Genomic DNA, 26,223 nt, shown 5'->3' with positions numbered 1-26,223 from the left:
GTCTGTTCTTATTTCTTTCTATATAGTGGTTACATATCTTATTTATGCTTGTAGTACACCTTTTGTTGGGGGGAGGGATTATAGTAATTCACTTACCTTTCTGTCTAAATTTGGGCTCCTGGCCATTAGATGTACAGTATATCAAGCATTAGACACAACAAAAGGTTGTTGGGATACCAACCTGGTCAACCTGTTTCATAGGCAAGCCTATTAGATATTGCAAACAAACAAACAAAAAAAAAAAGGCAAAACAATACAACAATTGTGATGCGCCCAGCTATCTTCTGAGCTGATGAAAATCAAAATGAAATTATAGTCACTCCTTGAGACGCAAATTGTTCCCAGAAGATGCAAGTGACAGGTTGGGTGACTTTCAGGTTCTGAGATGCCTATATCTGCACCAGGGTGGAAGAGGCAGGTCTTCTGGGCCGTAAACAAATACAGTATGTCAAAGTTTCTCCTGTCTTGTACTACTTGGTCTACAGGTGAAAGGAAGTAGCAGGTAATTGACAGCGCCCTCACTCTCTCCGGAGGAGAATTATCATCATTCTTAGACGCCAGAAGACACTCTCCTAAGTGCATGTGTGTGATACAAGATACCTGAAGTACACTCATTTTAAGAAACAGTATAACACTTTGAGCTTGGAAGGGGTGCTACATAAATAATATTTATTTTTTTTGTTATTTAATACAATTTATTGACATATAGAAAGATTATAGAAATATAATAACTCCTAATGTGTTGACATAAAAGATGACAGACAAACATATAACAGAGAAATGGATTACTGTTTTCTGGACTCATTTGATTTTACAAGCTTTTTCACACAGTAATTCACTGTTGGAAATTTAACATGATGTCACAGTCAGCTTGCCCATGCCAGAATGCACAACTCTGGCTAAGAGAAGTCTAAACTCCTGTGCTGTTGTGCAAGGTTTTGTCTCAGTGAGTTAAAGGCTTGTAAAAGCGAAATGCTTAAAAGATACAATTAATCATGAACTTGTTGCATAGTCAGAATCAAACATGAGAAAGCAGGTCCTTAGCTGGCTATTTACTACTGACTTAGAGTTCAGACTTATCTTCGCACACATAAACAGTTTAGTGGTACTAAGCCTTTAAGTATGATATCCGATGCTGTGTGGAGTTGCATATCTTGGCTCTGGGTTCAAATAATAAACTTGGTTTGTCTTTGCAATGTGGTCCATTGTACAAGTCTGTGGTACTGTGTTGACTTCCACTGCTTGCTTTTAGCTCTTTGTTGACTCTTTGGTGTTACTTCTACAGAAATGCATTACTCTTTATGACACAAGTGTTCTTTTCAGAATATCTTCTTGAAGTATGGTTTAGTCACAGACACTGAGCTTAAGTCTGGAGGAGTGGATTTTGGAGATAGTGCAGGGGCCTAAGGAGAGTAGTTTCCAAATGAATGGATGTGGCTGCCTGTGCTTAATTGTAAAGAAAGATATAAGCCTTGGTGGCTGGATTGGGACCCCTTCCAATTACACAGCCAGCAATACTTGCAAGAACATTAGTCTGTCTGACAATGTAAGAAGGGTTCAGTCTGTAGTTACAAAAATATCCTTTTAGGTACTTTTTGCAGTGGGAGTCTCTGCAGACATGTCATTGTATCTTTCATTAACATCACTTGTGATCAGGTGAATCTTAGAAAGCAAACTGACTGAATGTTGGCACAGAGGCAACATAGTCTAGGAAAATAAAGGGAAAATCAATTGGAGAAGTGCAATTGGCTTTCTGCAGCCCTGTTATGTGTGTTCTTTTTTACATCGAAGGCCTGAAGATGTAGCAGATTAGGGCAATTCTCACTATGTCCTATGATATCGACCAGAGAAGTCCACTAAGGTCACATCTGTCCAGAGGACATTGTTTTAGGTGTTGTATGTTGTTCAGATTCAACTTTACAAAAATAAACTGTTCTACGATTCTATTGCCTTCTGTAAAAGTAATATTTATTTGGTCATTTTCTGAATGGTAGGCTCATGAACTGTAACATTCACAGTACTCATTGAAGCCTGCAGAATCATGGATATACTTTTTGGTTTCTTTCCAGTTTCTATGAAAACCATATGATCTGGTCCTTGTCTTAGTTTGCTGGGAATCTCTCTATTGTAGAGAATGATAATTGTCTTGAATGTTCCCAATTTGCTATCCACTGTAGAATAATATATTTCAAATTGCTAAGAAATGATAATCCCTACAAGCCTACAAGACTGATATGCACCAACAGCAATATGAACACATATCGTTTATCCTTGGGATTGTATATATATATATATATATGTATATATATATATATATGTATATATATATATATATATATATATATATATATATATATAGTGAACTGGACACAGGCAGACGGACAACATAGTTCCACCACACACCGTTTATTATACAACAATATTTACAAATTGTGCTCACGTGCACCCCCAGTGCCTCTTGCACCGTTCCCCCAACTGTCCAGGCCACAAAAGTCCAATGCCTTTCTCCTGGCCGCCTCCCGTCCTCTCTCCAGCTCTGTCCTCTTCCACCCGACATCCACTGCTGACTGGAGGGAGACGGCCCCTTATATGGGAACCCGGATGGGCTCCAGCTGCTTCCTGGCAATCAGTCATAGCCACACCCCAGTGTGGCGGAAGTGCCGGCTGCGCACCCGGAAGCCGTCCGGGTGTCCCCTGTCATCTTCCAACCAGCACTTCCTGGTGTGGCGGAAGTGCTGGGCTCCAGGGATATGCAGGCATTGGGGTGCCGCCTGGCGGTGGCCACGGGTCCCTACAGGGCTGGGCTTCCAAGCCCTTTACCCGAGGCCCCCTACATAACCAGGACGGTCGCCCCCTCATGGTCTGGAGAAGGCACAAGCCCTCCTCTGGTCCTCGACCACAATATACATAGTCATATGAAAAAGTTTTGGAACCCCTCTTAATTCTTTGGATTTTTGTTTATCATTGGCTGAGCTTTCAAAGTAGCAACTTCCTTTTAATACAGTATATGACATGCCTTATGGAAACAGTAGTGTTTCAGCAGTGATATTAAGTTTATTGGATTAACAGAAAATATGCAATATGCATTACAACAAAATTAGACAGGTGCATAAATTTGGGCACCCCAACAGAGATATGACATCAATACTTAGTTGAGCCTCCTTTTGCAAATATAACAGCCTCTAGATGCCTCCTATAGCCTTTGATGAGTGTCTGGATTCTGGATGGAGATATTTTTGACCATTCTTCGATACAAAATCTCTCCAGTTCAGTTAAATTTGATGGCTGCCGAGCATGGACAGCCTGCGTCAAATCATCCCATAGATTTTTGATGATATTCAAGTCAGGGGATTGTAATGGCCATTCCAGAACATTGTACTTCTCCCTCTGCATGAATGCCTTTGTAGATTTCGAACTGTGTTTTGGGTCATTGTCTTGTTGGAATATCCAACACCTGTGTAACTTCAACTTTGTGACTGATGCTTGAACATTATCCTGAAGAATTTGTTGCTATTGGGTTGAATTCATCCGACCTTCGACTTCAACAAGGGCCCCAGTCCCTGAACTAGCCACATAGCTACACAGCATGATGGAACCTCCACCAAATTTGACAGTAGGTAGCAGGTGTTTTTCTTGGAATGCGGTGTTCTTCCGCAATGCAAAGCGCTTTTTGTTATGACCAAATAACTCAATTTTTGTCTCATCAGTCCAAAGCACTGTTCCTAAATGAGCATTTGCATACAACAAGTGACTCTGTTTGTGGTGTGAGTGCTTCTTTCTCATCATCCTGCCATACAGATGTTCCATCCATCCATTTTCTAACCCGCTGAATCCGAATTTAGGGTCACGGGGGTCTGCTGGAGCCAATCCCAGCCAACACAGGGCACAAGGCAGAAACCAATCCTGGGCAGGGTGCCAACCCACCACAGGACACACACAAACACACCCACACACCAAGCACACACTAGGGCCAATTCAGAATCGCCAATCCACCTAACCTGCATGTCTTTGGACTGTGGGAGGAAACCGGAGCGCCCGGAGGAAACCCACGCAGACACGGGAGAACATGCAAACTCCCGCAGGGAGGACCCGGGAAGCGAACCCGGGTCTCCTAACTGCGAGGCAGCAGCGCTACCACTGCGCCACCGTGCCGCCCCGCCATACAGATGTTGTTTGTGCAAATTGCACTGAATTGTAGAACGATGCACAGATACACCATCTGCAGCAAGATGTTCTTCCAGGTCTTTGTAGGTGATCTGTGGGTTGTCTTTCGCCATTCTCACAATCCTGGGCATATGCCGCTCCTGTATTTTTCTTGACCTGCCAGACCTGAGTTTAACAGCAACTGTGCCTGTGGCCTTCCATTTCCTGATTACGTTCTTTACAGTTGAAACTGACAGTTTAAACCTCAGAGATAGCTTTTTGTAGCCTTCCCTTAAACCATGATACTGAACAATCTTTGTTTTCAGATCTTTTGAGAGTTGCTTTGAGGATCCCATGCTGTTGCTCTTCAGAGGAGAGTCAAAGGGAAGCACAACTTGCAATTGACCACCTTAAATACCTTCTCTCATGATTGGACACACACTGCCTATGAAGTTCAAGGCTTAATGAGCTAATCCAACCAATTTGGTGTTGCAAGTAATCAGTATTGAGCAGTTACATGCACCCCAGTACTCAGATGTTCCTAGGAAATGAAAGACATACCTTATGCAGGCTGAGAGGGGTTCCCAAACTTTTTCATATGACTGTATATATATATATATATATATATATATATATATATATATATATACAGTATATATATATATATATATATATATATATATATATATATATATATATACAGTGTATATATATATATATATATATATATATATATATATTGTGGAGGATGGCCGGCTGTTTATCGCCAATACCCTAAGCCAGGTGGAGCCCTCCTTGCAGCATGGAGGTCCCCAGAAGACCAGCAGGGCATCATGGACAATGGAGTTTTTATGCACCGCCCTGCTGGATGCCATGGGGGCCACGAGAGGGAGCTGCAGGGAGGACCGAGAGTTCTTCGTGCCCTATGACCCGGAAGTTCGTCATAGGAAGAGCGACGGGCTTCCGGGGTGAGAAAAAGCATTGTTTACCCTGACCCGGAAGGAATAAGGACTTGTGGACTGTTGGGCAGGAACACCTCCGGGTCAGGGAGTATAAAAGGACTGTGGGAGCTCCCAGACAATGAGCTGAGTTGGGAGGTAGGGTGGCTAAGCGTCTGGGAGTTTGGAGGATTGGTTATTTGTTATTATTGTTGGTTTATTAGAGAATTGTGGATCGGAGCATGCTTTGTGCACATAATTATTATAATAAATAATAATTGGACTTTTATCTGGTGTGTGACGTGTGGTCTGAGGGTACAAGGGTGCGAGGAAGATCTTAATTTGTCACAATACATATATATATATATTACGTTGTATGTATATATATATATATATATATATATGTTGTCATTTCTATATGCTGTGACCGAAATGTGTGCAAATCTCCTTAAAATGAAAGTCTGCAATGTACATGTATGCAGGAATGGGCAAAAGTGGGTTTATAACTGTTCATATGGAAAAATACATGTGGGTTATGATTATTAAAATAGCTTTATTAAATCAATAGCTTTATTATCTTTATTAACTCAAAAGAATCTCACAATGGCACAGTGCACTTAGGTACAGTTATTTAAACATTCTTGTTCTCTACTTGCTAAACTCAAATAAACTTTAATAATAATAATGAGGAAGACAAATAAGAAGATAAATAATACAATAATTAATAAATAATAATGCAAGAATAAACTCTGTGTCAAAACTTTAAACCTGCTTTTTCCCACCCCTGTATGTGTTTAAATATATATATATATATATACACTCACCTAAAGGATTATTAGGAACACCTGTTCAATTTCTCATTAATGCAATTATCTAATCAACCAATCACATGGCAGTTGCTTCAATGCATTTAGCGGTGTGGTCCTGGTCAAGACAATCTCCTGAACTCCAAACTGAATGTCAGAATGGGAAAGAAAGGTGATTTAAGCAATTTGGAGCGTGGCATGGTTGTTGGTGCCAGACGGGCCGGTCTGAGTATTTCATAATCTGCTCAGTTACTGGGATTTTCACGCTTAACCATTTCTAGGGTTTACAAAGAATGGTGTGAAAAGGGAAAAACATCCAGTATGCGGCAGTCCTGTGGGCCAAAATGCCTTGTTGATGCTAGAGGTCAGAGGAGAATGGGCCGACTGATTCAAGCTGATAGAAGATCAACTTTGACTGAAATAACCACTCATTACAACCGAGGTATGCAGCAAAGCATTTGTGAAGCCACAACACGCACAACCTTGAGGCGGATGGGCTACAACAGCAGAAGACCCCACCGGGTACCACTCATCTCCACTACAAATAGGAAAAAGAGGCTACAATTTGCACAAGCTCACCAAAAATGGACAGTTGAAGACTGGAAAAATGTTGCCTGGTCTGATGAGTCTCGATTTCTGTTGAGACATTCAAATGGTAGAGTCAGAATTTGACGTAAACAGAATGAGAACATGGATCCATCATGCCTTGTTACCACTGTGCAGGCTGGTGGTGGTGGTGTAATGGTGTGGGGGATGTTTTCTTGGCACACTTTAGGCCCCTTAGTGCCAATTGAGCATCGTTTAAATGCCACAGGCTACCTGAGCATTGTTTCTGACCATGTCCATCCCTTCATGACCACCACGTACCCATCTGGCTACTTCCAGCAGGATAATGCACCATGTGACAAAGCTCGAATCATTTCAAATTGGTTTCTTGAACATGACAATGAGTTCACTGTACTAAAATGGCCCCCACAGTCACCAGATCTCAACCCAATAGAGCATCTTTGGGATGTGGTGGAACGGGAGCTTCGTGCCCTGGATGTGCATCAATCTCCATCAACTGCAAGATGCTGTCCTATCAATATGGGCCAACATTTGTAAAGAATGCTTTCAGCACCTTGTTGAATCAATGCCACGTAGAATTAAGGCATTTCTGAAGGCGAAAGGGCGTCAAACACCGTATTAGTATGGTGTTCCTAATAATCCTTTAGGTGAGTGTATATATATATATATATATATATATATATATATATATATATATTTGCCCTGGAATGAACCTATAAACTATTTTCCGCCCTGGAATGAACCTATAAACTATTTTCCATATCATAAGAACAATAAGTGTCTGCATTTGTTATCTGCATACTTTTGTTGCTGCCTATGTTCCCATATTTTATTCTTCATGATACTTTGTGTCTAATTTCTAACCAGTGGTGTAAACAACTCAAGCAATTTTTTTTTTAAAGTTGTACACTTCAATTTGTTATGTCATCATCCATATACTTTTATTTCATAACACTCATCACCTACACTACTGCTTTACCTCTGTGTGTGTGTGTGTTGTATGTGGTGTGCTGGTGCAAAGGTTCTCTGTTTTTTTTCACACATCCCAACGGTTTGCATGTTAGGTTAACTTTTAACTCTATAATGGCCTTGTATGACATAGTCTAGAGGTGTGAGTGCCAGATATTGCTGGTATGGCTTTTGTCACCAGGAATCCTAAACTGGATTAGGGAAGTTTGATAAAAATGTGATCTCCATCACATTTACAATATTAGAATTTTTTCTTTCCTCCTTTTACATTTTCCAATCATTCCTCTTCCCCTTTTTCCAAATAACTTTCTAGGAAATAAACAACAAGTTGCTTTGGGCACCGAAAAAACAAACTTGTGCTCAAGACAGTTTCCATATTTGTAAAACAGATGTGATGATCTCTGCAGGGTGATCTTTATTTTGCTTTGTTATGGTATGCAATGCTCCACATCACTACAAAATCAACAGTGTGCTACAGGGGTCTTTCAAACGATAAAATGTAGGTGCCTTGCTAGCAGTGTAACAAAGGCAAATACAGTGATCACTGAGAATAGATGTTACATAAAGAATAATTCTGTAGAAATCAGTAAGAGGATGCAGGTCTGCTGAAATGCAAAATAAAAACAGATGTCTAGCAGAGTCTGACATCAGAGCTAAAACATGTAACCAAGAGAGGCTGCTGCCAAGTAGCACTTCTACCAAGAGGGATCCAATCCCATACAGTATAAATTATAAAAAGTCTGAGTAGAGAGAAGTTTGTATGATGTATAATTTTATATTTGCATCCATATCTAGCACATGAAGTATCTGGGCAGAATTGTCTTCTACTCAGTATCTGTGGCTGTAAATACAAGATCTTCATCTCAAATGTATTAGAAGATGTTTAACAAGACAAGAGATATTTTGTACACATTAATGTAATTTTTACATTAATTTTTTTTATCAGTAGGCTTGTTTATGTAATGTTTACATTTGTTCTTTATCCATAGGCTTGTTTAATACTAGTGTCTAAAGAGTGGACAAAGGGGATCAGTTTGAAGATGTAGGTTAGGTTAGACTTTTATTATCACATAGGGAAATTTGTTTGCAGCAGGAAGGTACAAAACATAAGGCATTGTTACACAGATAGAAGAAAATAAGCCAAGACACAACAGCTGGCAACCAGTGTTCCTATAAGTTCACACACTCAAGATCAGTACAAAGAAGAACGATTACCTATAACAGTACACAGTAATAATAATAACAGAATTCATCAGCTTCCTTGCAAGTGACAACATTCAAAATGCTTATTACTCTAGGAAAAAAAGGATGAGTTCTTAAATTTGTTGCTCTTTACCTTTATGAACCTGGACCTGCAGCCTGATGACAACAACTGAAATTTAGGAAAAAGACAATGGCTACTGTCTGACAGAATCAAGTCATCCTTCTTTCTAACCTGTTTGTATTACAGCTCAGTGACAGAGGTCTGCTGCAAACCAATCATTTTAAAGCTTCATAATCTGTGCAGGCTGATTAGGAGGAGTAAGGTGAAGACCCCAAGGCAGATGAAAACAATCCAAATAATCTAGTTAAAAATAAACATTCTGAATTTTTTACTTGACTGTTTGAATCAGAGTTATCTTATCTCCAGAAAAGAATAGAAAGGATAGAAAAATAAAAAAGAAAGAAACATTAATATTAGGAATATTACAACACAATCTATGGCGGCACGGTGGCACAGTGGTAGCGCTGCTGCCTCACAGTAAGGAGACCCGGGTTCCAAGCGTGGAGTTTGCATGTTCTCCCCGTGTCTGTGTGGGTTTCCTCCAGGTGCTCCGGTTTCCTCCCACAGTCCAAAGACATACAGGTTAGGTGTCATTGGCGATCCTAAATTGTCCCTAGTGTGTGATTGGTGTGTGGGTGTGTGTATGTGTGTGCCCTGCGGTGGGCTGGGGCCCTGCCTGGAGTTTATTCCTGCCTTGCGCCCTGTGCTGGCTGGGATTGGCTCCAGCAGACCCCCGTGACCCTGTGTTAGGATATAGCAGGTTGGAAAATGACTGACTGACAACAAAATCTCACATCTGGATGCAATTAAAAAGGTTCAGATGGCAAGTTGAATTTCTGACAAGACATTCTTATTGTGAACATTTTTTATGGATTAGTCTCCAAGGATTTTAAACTCTACCAAATGCTGGACCTAAAATAACAAAGCATGTTAGCAACAATAGCAGTATTGCTTACAGTGAAATTTGTACTTGCATGTCTGATCAACATCTAACATATTACCACAATACAGCACCATGGTAAACAAAATATACAATCAAATGCATGATTTATTTTGTTTAATAAAAATTGCTTAATGTACTTTTTACTTCTGTTTCTATTATCCAATTTCATGAAACCTTGCGGGAAGAAAATCCTGAGGAAAAAACTCGATTATAATTAGCATTTCTTACATCTGCAAACCTTGAAGATGTTAAAGCACTGGTGACCAGTCTCAATACTCAGAGTTCATAACGTGCTTTTTCTGTGCGCCTTTCTTTTAACATTTTATTTCTCAGTTTGTACCAAGCTACAGATATTCCATTATCTGAAGTATGAAAGGATGATCACCCTAAGGTCTGCACCCATTTCGGAGCCATAATTTAGAGGAACAAACAAACAGATTATCAGTCAGCCTACAGTTATTACTCCATGGATTGAAAATTTAAAAATATAAAACGGAGGTGTAATTCTTACTACTCGCGTACATATACACGTCTGTGGATTGTAGTGCCACCTTCTGGAAAACTTATAGAATTGAAGATTTCATAGAGGCTCTTGACAGTTACATTCATGCTATATACTGTACTGCAGATCAGTATTTCTTAAAGCTGAGTTCTGTTGAAACCTGTGAATGGTTCAGCGAAAACGTATACGAGTTCCAAGAGCCTTCAGTCATAAGGCCTTGTATCAGCTGTAGTTACCTGGAAAATAAGCGGCGAACAACGAATAAGCTGAATGTGATGCAACACTGACTGTGCCTCTCTACTCACCCAAACCAGAAAGTAAAGTTTCCGCTGTCTGTCATGATACTTACTAAACGTCTCTGTTGCCTGATGCATGCAGTGTTGCATTCGTGACTGTGCATCTAGTTGTGCACATTAACTAAACTGAAAGTATTAATATTGCTGTGATATTTTTATTACCAATACGAGTAAATGATTCGAATTAGATTTGTTTGTAAATGAATGCAGGGAGATTTTTTCTGTTTTAGTGAAGTCACATTTTTAAAAGAATAAGAGCAGAAATAGCTCTACTCCTATCAAACAAAAACTGCGACCTCGTGCAACGGTTAAAAGATACAGACTGGAATATGAAGTCATGTTAATCTGCAGAGATACTTCATCTTTTGAAAAACTCTAACTTAACCACTTTAGGAAACACATAAATAACACATAACGGTTAAATGAAAGTAGAAGGCCAAAGAAGAAAATTAAACTTTGTATACAAAGAACTGAAAACTTTTTTGATAACTTACCAAATTAATAAGGCGGAAAAGGGAAATGAAGATTAAATTTGTATCCAGCTAGGACTGAATACTATTTTCCTAAACGTAAGAACACAGGAGGCCCTATTTGTGAGTTCTGGATCTAGACGATACGAATGCAGAAGATATGTTGACTTATCTTTCGTCATACGTTTTAAAAGTATTTGAAGACTAGATTACTTCTTCGTAAATTTTAGTTAAAATACCTTAGTGAATGTGATTTTTTAAGCATTTAGGTTCGTACTCCAGTTTGCTTCTACATGCTTAGGCCTATGTGAAAGATTTTTTAATGTCACTGCAACAAAAGCAAATGATCAAAATAGGCTAAATATGACACTTGCTACACATTAAAGCTACCTTTAACAAACCCTATACCAAATATTGATGTGTCATACGAGGACGGTACAAACATTAAACAGTTTTTATATTACATTTTGGATAAATATATTCTGTATATGCATATATTTATCAATATTTTTGATTAAAACGTTTTCACATAACTATTTTGTAATGTCCTTTTTTATAGGGGTTCCCGTAGATCAATACATCTCTGTTCAACCAACCAGTGAATACACAAATCCGTCTATCCGTTTCCGAACCGATTCCGCGTAATCAAGTTCAGGATCATGCAAAGCCGTAGCATATACTGTATACCCAAGTAGAAATTAAAGCTTAATAGATCGTGCATCGCCGACACTTGCATTATATTACTATTTCTGTTTCTTCTTTTACGTTTTTCATTTATCAATATAATCTCCAACCTAAACGGAAAAAGGGGAATCAGAGGGTACTGTTACTTTTAAACTAACTTTATTTATTTGTTCACTTCATTGACATCCTTCCACCGGGCGATATCGTGGTGCACTATGGGAGTAAGAGGAGGGACCGCCGTTGCAAATTAGCGCATGCGCGCCGGTTTGGTTCTTCCTTTTCGATCTTGTCGAGACAGAGAGAAGATGGGTCACCAGCAGCTCTACTGGAGTCACCCTAGAAAATTCGGACAGGGTTCACGCTCCTGGTCAGTAATTTTTCTTTTCTAATTTCGCTTGTACGCCGCGTGAAAAACACAGCTAGCTGGAAGCCTTTTAAACAGTAATTATTTGACTTGAGAGTGCAGTACATTCCTCGTGGATTCGTAACATGGCGGCGAAAATGTGAAAATCGTGAAGGGCCAAGGGGGGACGTACTTACGTTAGGAAAGTCTGCTATGAATTACTGTATCTTAACTAGCTGAATTAAGCTTTGAGCTAGGGTGAAATGGTTCAAATTTCTGATACAGAGCACATCTCCAGATGAATGGCTTTCTGAAGTGTTTTTTTTTTTTTATTATTTTGTAGCCGAGTATGTTCTAACAGGCACGGACTGATCCGAAAATACGGGCTGAACATGTGCCGTCAATGTTTCCGACAGTACGCCAAAGATATTGGCTTTGTTAAGGTAAGATTGTGTTGTATTCATTGTAATTAACACTTGTGTAAATCATTAATGATTCGCCAAGCATCTAGCATTATGAATGACGCCGATGCCAGGAAGCGTCGACTACATGTGATGGTTTTTTTTTGGCTCCAGTTTGGTGGGATCCTTGTTCCCTTCAGTTTGCGTTATCGTTGTTGAGCAGCGTTTCTAGGAGCAGGCTTTGCTTGTCATAATGTAATTTTTAACTGTGTAATTTAAATAGGTGGATTAGTGGGGTCTTTTTCTGCTGCCTATGATCATAAACAGTTGTCAAAGGCAGGTCGTGGGAATCGTCTGCATCCTAGTGGACTTACGTCGCGTAAGGCTGTGGTGTTTAACGTGGCCTTTTGAATATTTCTCGTTTTCTTAATGTACTAATTTTAATATATATATATATTTTTTTTGCAGCTTGATTAAAGAAAAGCCTCCTTGGATTTGATATGACTTGCAATCAACATGGCATGTCACATTGAAGTTTAAACAAAATGGACATTTGCTGTATGCATAGTTTGGAATAATAAAATTTTGGATGACAATGTGTCTTGTACTTGTGTAAATGCTGTTCAAGAATGTTTTATGTTGATGCCATTGTTTTACATTATGTTCCATTATGCAAGTGACTTTCCCAGGATTTTGGTAAAACTTTTGTTTCAGTTAAAATTCTTGCTCGTTTTCTTTCTCATCTTTCTTTAGATGACTGAAATCCAGCTCAGGCCTATTTTTTAGTTTCCTAGGTGATCTTCATTTTAGGTAAAGAGGTTATTCAACATTATTAAGCAATGCACAATTCTCATGCAACATGGGGAGGAAGAAGGATATAAGAAAAAATAGTGCAACCTTTTGAAAAGGCATGAAAACTGAGGAGAGATGATTGAACTGTGAAAAAGGTTTGTGAGTGATTTTGGTCAGATAAATGATCAAGTTTCTGTCAGACTAAAGCTATTAAAAGGGCAGGTACTAAATAGAAAAAAAAAGTGTTGAGCAGCAAATCTAGTATTTGAAGCTGCTGTTGTCTCTGGAATCCCATAGAATATCTTGATACAGGATCCTCCAGATATTTCATTCACCCCTAAACAAAGCTCACAAAGAGAAATGTTTGGAATGGGTTCTGGTTTTCATTTACTTCTAGCAGTTTTTTATTCACAGATATGACAAACTACACTGGATGATCCAAATGGACTAATGACAAAAAGGTGAAGGTGTAGTAGTGATTTGAGCTGGAATATTGGGAAGTGAGGTGGTAGGTCACTTTAGAATCCCTGATGATGTTTAAATGACTTCCATAAACTATGTGCCATTTGTAACTGACCATTTCCTGTCATGCTATTAAAAGAAGATTCGTGCTTTCTGGAGTAAAACGATTTTCTTGTAGTACAATACACCACCCTGTGTTGAACATAGCAATCAAGGAATATAACACCATTGTGTTATGGACATAAGGGGGGGTTTAATGGTTTGGCCATCATCGTCCCCTGAACTTCGCCTTATTGAGAACCTGTTTGAGTATCTTGACGAGCAGCTGTGGTAGCAAATACTGACCTGCTCAAATGAAATACAGGTGAAAATATACACGAGCATACAAGCTCAATGGATGAGAGAGAGTTGTTAGTCATATCTGAGAAGGGGTCGTGTATTAATATATAACATGACCTGAAAAATTAGTTTTTGGAAAATCGGTTCATGCAGAAAATGAATCAAATTTTCATTTAAAATTCTTTACGATCAATTTAATGTTTTCAAACTGCATTTTACATAATTTGGAATGTATTTGGTGATCTTTTAAAATATTAAAAACATCAGTAGTTTTGCTTGTAATGTCCACACAATACAATTGTATTATAAATAAATCCACAAGTACTGACTAGACAAAAGGTATGTGTATAATTTGGAACCTAATGTATAGGAATTTGTCCAATTTTTTTTTTTTTTGGACTGTCCACATCTCTGCTTTTTGAATTGATAAAAAGTACAGTTTTGATTTGGTGTTGAATTTGATTTAATAATCACAAAAAATGTAAGTTAAATGTAATACTATACATTTTTATTCACGTGCAAGTGCACTGCAGCATTGGCCATTATGAAAGTTATCAAAAGTTGTCCCAAGTCTGTGTGCTTTGTTATTGATAGCACAAGAATACTAACCCAAAGTATTTACAAAAGTTTGATAACACAGCACATGTAAGACATAAATGATTTCATAGTGAGCATCTGCAGAGTTGGACTGTAGATTTCTGGATGACCCTCTCTCTCTCTACAGTACTACAGTCTGCTTTTTTAGTTAAGTGGTTTTCTTGTGAGGTCATTTGTAACTGACATATTTATGATAACCATAGTAGTTTAATAAGAAACTGGCCCTAAGAATGTATCCTGAGTTCAGGTTCTTTGTGTATCATGTTTAGTTATTCTGTCTGTCTGGTGCTCTGTGGTTTCTTTCCCAAGTGACTGCAGTGGAAGTTTTTTGTGAGCAGTGACAATAAAACAATATCGACTAAAAAGACCGTATAGAATGCAACATATACGTAGAATACGTGTTTGTAAGTCTGTGTGTTCTTAATTTATATACAGACAACATACAGTGTTACAATATTTATGACTTACTGTTCAGTAACCTTATGACTTTTGGATATAAACTGTCACAGAATCTACTTAGAACCATTAGTCTTGTTCTGTTTGCTAGAAGGAAGGAGTGAGAAAGCACCTGTGCAGGATGGCTGAGTACTGTTTTGCCTTGTAAAGCCTTGAGTGCTGTGTACATGTATGTCCAGAATGCAAAGCATCTGGGAGCTGGTAATATTACATATCTTCACCACACTCACTGCAGTGCTTTGTAATCTCCAGTTAAGCAGGTGCTTTATGGGAATATAATGCAGCCAGTGAGGAGGTGGAGAAATCTACACCTCACACGTTAGGATACAGAGGCATTGGTGAGCCCTAATGTCAGTATTTAAAATGTGGTGGTGTAGGCTTAAAACTGTGTGTCATTTAATGCTCAAAAGATGAGATGGACAGTGTTTTAGTGTGGGCCATGAGTTTGCAGAAATAGGTTTTGAAGCCCCTATGCTATGGGAATAAGGACATTTAACAGAAATAAATGTAGGTGTGCCAGAGCTCTAAAGCATGAAATGCTATGAACCTGCCTATGCACGGCTTCTTATTTCAATGTTCTTTTTCTTTTGGCTCTGCGATTGGCCATATTGTAAGTGCTAAAAGCAACCAAATGAAATGATCTTAGAAAGCACCTTCTGATTTCACTTGTGTTTTATTTGTCATTAACTAGACTTTGAATCAGGTTAAATATCTTGGTTTTAAATATTTCCAGATTCTGCACAATACAAGTGCACACAAATGCTATGTGTTTTCCGCACTATTTGAAACACACCCATCAGCCCAGTTGGACACACTGATTTCAAGAGGTGAGGCAAAAAGCATGACTATGACAGAAAACAATGGTAATCAAGTGCAATTCCAGGATATAATCTCCTATTGGTAGTCTTAAAATTGATAATTAGAAATACCATTCTGCACATTTTTATCATATACAATGAAATATTAGGGTGATGTGATTCCATGACGTAGCCAAACTGCATTTTGGGCATCTCAAAATACTACTGTATGAAATTGCATATTTGCAATGACAGTTGCAATTACTTAATAGTAAAATGCTTTATTTTTATGACAGTTTTATAGCTATTTATGAAGCACTAAGCAAACAATCTTACTGCATGTAATTTGAATGTTGTGGTACACCTGCCATATACAAGATTATAACTGGTGTAAGTCTGCCACCATGGGTTAAAAAGTAAGAGTTCACAAAGTCTTTAAATTCAGTATAACATCTAAACAACAATACACTCAATGGGAAACTTTCAATTTGCAAAAGGAAATATTTAATGGGTTATTATCCATTCAGTGATTTAACAGAGAATGAGAGCAAATAACCCATGAAAGTTTTTTTTTGTTGTTTTTACAAAAACCATAATGCTCTTTTTATTGCAAGCAGCTGTGACCAAACAATTGGTTGGTGTCATTTTCAGAAGCAATCTTGACAGTCATTGAAGGACACAACTTTTGAAGGATATGTTTTAAGTTAAAGTAATAGGATTATTGGGATTGGAGTGATTTACAATTGCATACTGTAGCAGCACATCCATCCATTATCCAACCCGCAATATCCTAACTACAGGGTCAAGGGGGTCTGCTTGTAATCTCTGCTTGGAGCCAATCCCAACCAAAACAGGGTGCAAGGCAGGAAACAAACCCCGGACAGAGCGCCAGCCCACCACAGGGCACGCACACACACACCAAGCACACACTAGGGACAATTTAGAATCGCCAATGCATCTTTGGACTGTGGGAGGAAACCAACGCAGACACGGGGAGAACATGCAAACTCGGGTCTCCTAACTGCGAGGCTGCAGCGCTACCCACTGTGCCACCAGTAGTAGCATAATTGTTGAAAACAAACACCTTCAGATCTGCATTCATGGTCTGGCTCTGTGTAAGATCGCCTTCTTCCTTTAAGGTAAGTGGCCCGGAGTAATGTTGGCTTCTTCCTTACAGCCAGCCCTGGGTTGGGCAATGTCAGTCCTGGAGAGCTGCAGTGGCTACAGCTTTTCATTCCAACTGAACTTCTTAATTAAAAACCAATCCTTGCTAGTTTCGTACCTTATTGAATTTTATGGCTTGTTAGTCTGCAATGTAAGGTTCTTATATTGTTGATTTATTCCTTTCCAGGGATATCATCCAAATGATTTGGATCATTTTCAGTCTGTCACATTTTCCATTACATGTTTTATTAAATCAAACAGTGCATGATGAACACACACAGATGTAAATGAAAACAAACTGAGTGGAGAACTGCTGGCTCCTTTGTTATTAACATTTTATCTCTAATAAGGAGCCATTAAAACACTGAATGCAGCTTTTTAAGATTGAAATGAGCAATTAAGGGTGCGGAACCTTAGCAAGCGAGACACTAAAGTGAAGCATCAAAATGTCACTTAAGCAATAAGTGCTTCATCAGCAATAATTGATTTCTCATTAAGAAACTGGGTTGGAACAAAAATCTGTGGCCACTGCGGCCCCCCAGGACAGACATTGCCCACCCCTGAGCTAGCCCATTTGGGGAAGTTTACTGTGATTGCAGCTTTGCCAATATTGTGACAGGTGGATGAAGCTTTCAGTTAACTGGTCAGTTTGTATCTCCATCCTCATTTATTACTGTGTTTATTTATGTTATCTAATTATCTTTTATAATGAGACTTTTTGTAACTAAAACTGCAGCTTTGCCAATATTATGACAGGCAGATGAAGCTTTCAGTTTACTGGTCAGTTTGTATCTCCATCCTCATTTATTACTGTGTTTATTTATGGTATCTAATCTATCTTTTATAATGAGAATTCTTGGAACTTAAACTCGAGATCTTACCTACTCGCTTACAGTCAGGCCCCTAAGCATTTGGACCGTAACACAACTTCCATGCTTTTGTCTCTGTACACCACCACAATGGATTTGAAATGAAGTAATCATTATGTGATTGAAGTGTAGACTTTCAGCTTTATTTTAAGGGGTTTACCAAAAATATCGTATGAGCCGTTTAGGAATGACAGCCATTTTTCTGCATAGCCCCCCCATTTGAAGGGCTCAGAAATATTTGGACATTTGACTGACTAGCTGTTTCTTAGCCAGGTAGGAGCAGGTCCTTCATCATTTCATTAACTATTAATCAGGTAGAATTTCTGGAGTTGATTCAAAATGTGGAATTTGCATTTGGAAGCTGTCACTGTGAACTCTCAATATGAGGTCCAAAGAGCTATCCATGCAAGTAAAAACAGGCCATCATTGGGCTGAGGACACAAAACCCTTTAGAGAGATAGCAGAAACTCCAGGGGCCTCATGTTTAAACGATACGTATGCACAAAAATATTGCGTACTCCTGTTTCCATGCTAAAATCACGATGCATAAAACCTAAACTTAGTGTAAAGCCACACACCTTTTCACGCCAGCTTAAGCCCTGGCGTATGCAAGTTCTCTGCTCGGTTTTGCAAACTGGCAGCACCCAGCGTCAAAGCAGTGCTTTTTGTTCCAGTGTGGTTTCCTTTTCTTTTTTAGATCCACATCCCTGACGCGGCTTTATCATATATGCTGAAATTAACCGTATATTGTTTATTAGTTTAAGGCATCTGATTGTAATTAACCTGTAACAATATAATGGACCACGGAATGGCCAAACTATTCTAAATACCATAGCTGCACCTTCCTCTTCTTCTTTCAGCTGCTCCCATTAGGGGTTGCCACAGCGGATCATCTTTTTCCATATTACTCTCTCTGTACCACTCGGAGTATTAATATCACTGTAACTGAGTGTGAATCACAGCTCTACAGCAGCTGATCTGAAAGAGAATCATCCGTATACAGCATCAAGCACATGCTGCATGAGCCATGCACACAGTCTATTGAACTGCTCTCATACGGTAAACGCTTCAGAGCCTTTTCAGTACGGACCTCGCAGTTCAAAAACAGTTTCATCCCAAGAACTTTAAATGCAGCCAATCAAGTGCTCCTTGTAGAACTGTTTGTACTTATAAGTACAATCACCTCACTGTAAACTTGCGATACAGTTATAATATTGTACAACCTGAGCCACTTTATAAAGCGTGTGTTTACATATGATGACAATATTTTTAAGATGAAATACAGCAAAATATGTTTATTACATTACACAGATAAAATGTTAACATCATTTAAATAATCTATATTGTTAATAATTAAACATGCGAGGACATGGTGCCGCAGTACTAGCAAGGAGCTGGTGCCCATTCAGATATTGTTCCTGCCTCGCGCTGTATCCTTACTGGGACTAGCATGACACTGGAAGGATAGATGGATAGAATAATTAAACACGTACTACGAAGATATTTCAGTGTTCCTTAAGAGTTTTGAAGCATTCTAAACCTACAGATGGCTTGACATCTATTACAGAGCTGATTATGTGACGATTGGTTACTTGGAGAAAGAAAAGGAAAGACTGGAATTGGGGGTTAGTACGTTTGAAAGAGACAGTACTGCTGCAATAAATTATTTCATCGAAGGTCGCGCACGGCGCAGCAAGCATCTTGCAGGAGGCAGGAACAATCTCTGGATGAGGCGCCAGCTCGTCACTATCACTGTGCCACCGTGTTCCCATGTTTAATAACATGCTTTAACTTCTGTTATCATGAAAATGATATCACGTATACATCTCAGTATTTTAGTTATTCAGAGAGCTGTAATATCACAAATGTAATGGCTTCTGTGTCCTGTCGGAGGAAGAGAAAGCCCGTTTAAGAATCACATAGTGATTCACACACATAGAGCACATAGAAGATCAAAAACAAAACAAAGCATTTATTATGCATCTGGATTTTTTGTGCGTACGCACATTTCCGCTTTTGTCCATACGCCATATCTTAGTATGAATTCTACGCACAGCATTATGCATGAGACCCCAGGAGTGGTCAAATCAACCATTTGGTAAATTCTTAAAAAGAAGGAACATGCTGGTGAACTCAGCAACACCAGAAGGCCTGGACAACCACAGAAGACCACTGTGCTGGATGATTTCAGAATTCTGTTTTTGATGAAGATGAACCCCTTCACAACAGTTAGCTGAACCAAGAACAGTCTCCGGGAGGTAGGCCTGTCATTGACAAAGTCTACAATCAAGAGAACCATAAATGAAGATGTCTCTCTTTTCTAAACAGCTCATAAAATATTTTTGTTAAACCCTTTAAATTAAAGCTGAAAGTCTACACTTCAATCACATCTTGATGGATTTGTTTCAAATCCATTGTGGTGGCACACAGAGCCAAAATTATGAGAGCTGTGTCACTGCCCAAACATTTGTGCACCTGACTGTAGTTCTCGTAATGCACTCTCGCCAGCAGATTAAGGGGCAGTTTCTATCCACCGACAGTAAGATTACTCAACAGCCAGTCATAGTAACAAATACTGTTACATAACAAACATATATTTTGAATGTTTTTTGTGTATCTGTTTGTTGGTAATTTATTACTGTCAACTGTTATGAGGAGCTCCGCAAGTAAGAATTTCATTGTATTATGTACTCATGACAAACTTGAATTAACGGTTGAATTAATTTCTGGCTGAAGTTGTTGTTGATTTGTTGCTCTATCATGATAAGAGGCCATTAGAGAGTACATTTAATTTTCTGGTGAAAATAAAAAAAACAAACTAAATGCATTAAGTGTCTATCATATCACTCCATTTACAACACAAACATAAACAACTATTTTTGGCTGACCTGGTTGTTATTTTTCATAGTATATAATAAGATAAGGTGACAGGTTACATCAAAACTACCCTAATTTGAATAGCAAAATCTCCAAATTGCCCCCCAGGGAGCCATAACTATGAACAATATTCTAAAGCGTGCATTTGCTGTAATTCCCATAGCATGAAAACACAGCAGTGATTAAAAAATGAGATCTTGAGTACAAGTGGTTGAAATGAGCGGATGACAGGATTGCCAAATTTACTGTACGGTACACGGTATGGAAATCAGCCATGCGGATGGACTTTGGGGGATCCAGATGGAAATAAATGGGTTGAGAGTCACTAGTTGAAGTGGTTTGAACACTTACTGAGGGCCTGTTACAAGAGATGCATACATGGCAATGTCCACTAGGGGCAGATCCAGGATACAATGAAGGAATTCTATTGGTCAACTGTTTTGTCGTTTCCTAAGATGAACTTGGAGGTGGTTGGAGGTTTTAGGGTGCCTGTCATGTCCAATACTGTGTATTGCAAACTCAGCAGGACAAGCAGATGGAAAGTGAAAGAAAGGGGTCTCCAGCACAAATACGGCAAGCAAGGTCGGATTAACCAACCAACAGTCCCCTGGGTGACTTAGCTCCTTAACAGAGAGTTGATCATATTTTGAACAATGCAGTGCGTGGATGCCGGGTCATTTAATGCGTTGTGGCATTTCTCTCTTTTAACATACACACAAGACTTGATTGCTTCACTGCCCCTGGAAGGGTGTCCCCCCTCGATCATTTTGTGTCATGGATACTTGATCGTTTCATTGAGTGAAGGAGGGGACTTTGGACATTTTGATTCACAGATACTCAGTTATTTCATCGATTTTGGTGAAAAGGTACCTCGCCATAACAGGCCTCGTGAGCACACACCCAGAACGCCTTCATGGTAGATCTGCCCCGATGGTAAGGTTAGGTTCAGCCCAGATGCTTAATACTGAACAATAATTTAGGATGGCATTATTCATTTCACAATGCCCTTTAATTTCAGAATATTTTTGTATAGGCTTTGTTTTGCATAAGAATTTGTAGTTTTAATTAACCTAAACCAAAGGCTGTTCTCTGAATTATTGCTTGCTCTGCTGACTAATTCGTAGATGCCTGTCCTCCTTGTCTGTTGAATATTATAAGCCAGCATTTGCAGTTGTTAGAATTAAGATTTATGGAAAATGCATCTACCAAATTAATTCTCGTTTAATGAATTTTTTCAGCTGGCCCATTTCTGGCTTGTCAGGGATGTTTCAGACTGCCCTTGGATGACTCTTGATCTGATTGCTGTATCTAATTTGTTTTGTGAAGCTTAATGGTCGTACTAGGTGGGCATTCTTGAAAAGAAGGTTTCTGTATTTGAGTGAGGACTATTTCAGTTTACTTTGAAACGTATAAAATTCACACTTCCTTTCTATGTTCAGAAATAAATAAAATGGGAATACAGGAGTAGTGAAGAGCATCTGAAACACACTGTGGGCATTGTGCAAAATACACAAAAGGAAGAAAAAAGCTTCCAAAGTGCTGCTTTTTCTTTTTTTGGAACATTAGAACAATCTGGAGGAGAACAAGCCATTCAGTCCAAGAAATCTCGCTGGTCCTATTCACTTAATTGTCGTGATTTGCAGAGTACCAGAAACACAATTACTAAAAACAATTCCAAGGCTGCCCACTAGAGGGGGGAAACGCCGTTAAAATACCCTGACTACAAACAAAAAGGGCTGAGACGAATCTTGATGAAATAAAAGATTTATTTTCACAACAAAAGGCTGTGCAAGCATAAAACTCCAAAAAAGCCCAAGGAGATGGCTGAAAAGACAAGGCAAACACAACAAACAAAGTTCCAAAACAGACTGCAAGAGGCGTAATCAAAAATCCAGAAAACACAAAGCAAAGCAATAGCACAGTAGTAACTCACCAAAGCACTCTCAGCGTGTTCAATGAACCGTCAGGAACTATGGGGAGGCCCTCCCATAAATAGGGTGGAGGGCGTTCCTGGTGGTGATTGGCAGGTGGCCCCGCCCCTTAGGGAGCCACCCACAGAACACAAGGAACATAATCAAGGCCACATTCACTTACGAACAAACACAAAGCCAAATGTGCATAATAAACAAAATAAACATTACTACTAATAAATGGCATAAAATTACACAAAACAAATAAGAAACACCACTTTGAACCCCAGCCAGGGAGACAGCAAGTCCAGTTTTGAAGTCCTTCTATCTACTACATGACTTGGTAGCTTACTCCCTTTGTACCACTTTCAGTGTGTTCTCAATGTTGGTAAGTCAAGACAGGTTGCTACGCATGCAGTGTGAACCAAACACCCCTAAAGTCACACATGGCCTCCAGTAGTGCACATCAGGGCACAACTGTTGGCTAAGGTCTGTGATAGGACCCTCAGCCTTGATGATGTTCACAGACATATTTTTGCTTCCAGCAAATGATCAAAACCAGTCTGCCTACATCGGATCACAAGGCATGTTTAGCGTCCGTCAATACCTTGTTCATGTTTTAACTTCAGTCAATCAATTTTCCTGACCAGAGGCAATCCTGACAGTACTGCAGGGATAGCAGAAATCAGCCTTAGATGTGTCGCCAGTAAGAATGGTGATCCAATCCATTGCAGGGTGCACATGTTAGCTCTCCAAACACATACTGGTGCAATTAAGAGTTCTCAGAAAACAAAAAAAGTATACACAGAGCATACATATTCCATGAAGGCAGTGGTAACAGAAAACAGGCCTCAGGAGTTGTGAGGTGGCAGCACTAATGACTGCACACAGTCACTGCCAGTATCACAGTAGATGACAATGACAATATGGGGCAGGGTGGGTACCTCTTGGAATATAAGGCTCAGTGTACGAATTACTGTTGATTTGAATTTCCATGTACCCTCTGTAGGACAAAGTGGGCATCGCTCATTCAGCTAGACTTTAGTGGCACACCAGGTCTATTAAGACAATAAATTTAGCAGACATCCTGCTGTGCCTTACCCCACTTACATTGCAAATTAAGTGGCTGGACTCCAGCTTTTACAGGATCTGTCTGGATTTCATTTGATGACAAAGGTGTTAATCAAAGTTGAACTGACATCTTCCGAGAGGCTGCTGTGCAAACTCTTTCAGGCCATTCAGTGTGGAATGGATCCAAGCATGAACAAAGACCCAAAATTCAATGGATACCAACTGAAAGAGTAATGCCATTCCTTATGAGGCTGCAGATGACACAGCAAGGAGCGTAATTGAGGAAAGCACTGCACACTACAGACCAACAACCACAAATCAATGTGAGAAGAATCCTCCACTTGAACCCAGAGCAGCAACAAAGCAACAACTTCACACAACATCGAATATCACCTTTAAAGACTTGGTGTCATAAAACTATTTATCTGTGCCAAGTCAAAATAGCAAGTAAACAGCCAGCTTCTCTGTGTTGTATGTTTGTCTGTCTAGCTTGTCTATGCCCTGTCTAATATATCAATATACACACACACATCCATCCATCCATTTTCCAACCCGCTGAATCCGAGCACAGGGTCACGGGGGTCTGCTGGACCCAATCCCGGGCAGGGCGCTAACCCACCGCAGGACACACACACCCACACCCACACACCAAGCACACACTAGGGACAATTTAGAATCGCCAATCCACCTAACCTGCATGTCTTTGATTGGTGGGAGGAATCCGGAGTACCTGTAGAAAACCCATGCAGACACGGGGAGAACATGCAAACTCCACACAGGGAGGACCTGGGAAGTGAACCCGGGTCTCCTAACTGCGAGGCAGCAGCACTACCACCGTGCTGCTCCTACTCACACACATATATATATAAATATATATGATGTCCATCAGAGGGCGCTCTTGCTACCCAAACCCAACACAGACAGACGCTGGACACAAGTTCAACACACGTAGGAAATGCTTTCCCTCGTTTCCTACCTCCACAGCACAGTTCCAAAGCACAGTACACAGCACAAAATGTACTTCTCATCTTTTCTCTTTCCTTCTCTGTCCACCTCCACTTCTCCTGGCAAGCTTTGTCCTCTTCCACCCAACTCTGGCTCTCCGAATGGAGTGAGGCGGCTCCTTTTATTCAGCTCCTGGGAGTGCTCCAGGTGGCTCATTACTGTTACCTGAAATCACTCCCAGGTGTGATGGAATTACAATGTAGGGCTCTGCAGCTTGCCCTGGCGGCCCCCACAGAACCCAACAGGGCTGTACCAAACTCCAACTTGCAGCAAGCCCTGTGGGAATCCATGGTGCCACAGCTGCCCAGGAGGGTTGCCCTCTAGCATTCCAGGAAAGGTAGTGCCTTGTGGGTGCTCTTTCCCCTGGTCCTTCCACCCAGCTGGCGTCCTGTCTGGGTAATATATATATTGTGGAGTTTCAGCCCTTGAACACAGACAGACAGACCACAGATGTCCAAATACACACACGTTTAATATTCCTTTTGGCTTTACAACACCACACAATGTACTGAACAGCCAAAAATTGCTCACAGTCTCTTCTTTCCTTCACTCTTTTTCAGTACTTCTGTCACCTCTATATTTCTCCTTGCAAGCTCCTTCCTCCCGACTCCAGCTCCTCTAATGGAGTGAGGGAGCTCATTTTATAATGCCCCAGATGTGCTCCAGGTGCTCCATGGCGATCTTCTGGCAGAACTTCCTGGTGTGGCGGAAGTGTTGCATGGGCACCCGGAAGTACTCCGGGTGTACTCAGTTCCAATACCGGCAGCACCTCCTGGTGTGGCGGAAGTACTGTAGTCCAAGGCTCTGTTATCCTCTGGGCGCCCCCTGGCAGTGGCCACAGGCCACAACAGGGTTGAGCTTCTAAGCTCTGATCCCGTGACCCCAATGCAGACCAGACCACCCTATATATATATAGGGTCGTCCAGATCTAATTATGCAATTTTCATTACACTATAACATTAAGTTTATTACATATAAAATCACCCAAAAAATCCCGGACCAGAAGTGGGCGAACTGACGGCCTTTGCACCGAACTGGAATCCTCCCCGCATAAATCAAAGTCATCCAGACAACCTGGATATGCATAATTAGATCTGAACCACCCTGTATACACACACACACACACACACACACACACACACACACACACACTCACTGGCGACTTTATTAGATACTCCTATTCTACTTGTTACGACAATTATCTAAATAGCCAATCACATGTCAGTAACTCAATGCATTTAGGCCTGTAGACATTATCAAGACAACCTGCTGAGGTTCACACTGAGCGTCCGAATGGGGAAGAAAGGTGATTGAAATGACTTTGTTGTTGGTGCTAGACTGGCGGGTCTGAGTATTTTAGAAACTGCTGATCTACAGAGATTTTCACGCACAACCATCTCTAGGGTTTACAGAAAATGGTCTGACAAAGGGATCAATATCCAGTGATCGGCAGATCTCTGGATGAAAATGCCTTGTTGATGCCACAGGTCAGAGGAGAAAGGCCAGGCTGGTTCGAGCTGATAGAAAGGCAATAGTAACTCAAATAACAACTCATTAA

The 26,223-nt window shown here is 40.0% G+C and overlaps 1 protein-coding gene across 1 annotated transcript; it reads left to right on the top strand.

The window, feature by feature from the left end:
• Positions 1–11,831: 11,831 nt before the first annotated feature.
• LOC120518717 (40S ribosomal protein S29) lies at positions 11,832–12,924 on the top strand. Its single transcript, XM_039741645.1, has 3 exons — positions 11,832–11,949; positions 12,269–12,368; positions 12,795–12,924. The coding sequence occupies exons 1-3, from the start codon at positions 11,837–11,839 to the stop codon at positions 12,801–12,803; spliced, it is 222 nt and encodes a 73-aa protein (XP_039597579.1). The 5' UTR covers positions 11,832–11,836; the 3' UTR covers positions 12,804–12,924.
• Positions 12,925–26,223: the final 13,299 nt, after the last annotated feature.

Source organism: Polypterus senegalus, chromosome 18, assembly GCF_016835505.1.
Source record: "Polypterus senegalus isolate Bchr_013 chromosome 18, ASM1683550v1, whole genome shotgun sequence".
NCBI lineage: Eukaryota > Metazoa > Chordata > Cladistia > Polypteriformes > Polypteridae > Polypterus > Polypterus senegalus.
Note: the sequence above shows the minus strand (reverse complement) of the source record. Positions and strands in the feature narration are given on the sequence as shown.

Coding starts and splice junctions, on each gene's coding strand:
- LOC120518717 (XM_039741645.1), top strand. CDS start 11,837: ATGCGCGCCGGTTTGGTTCTTCCTTTTCGATCTTGTCGAGACAGAGAG. Junction 11,950..12,268: donor GGACAGGGTTCACGCTCCTG/GTCAGTAATTTT, acceptor ATTATTTTGTAG/CCGAGTATGTTCTAACAGGC.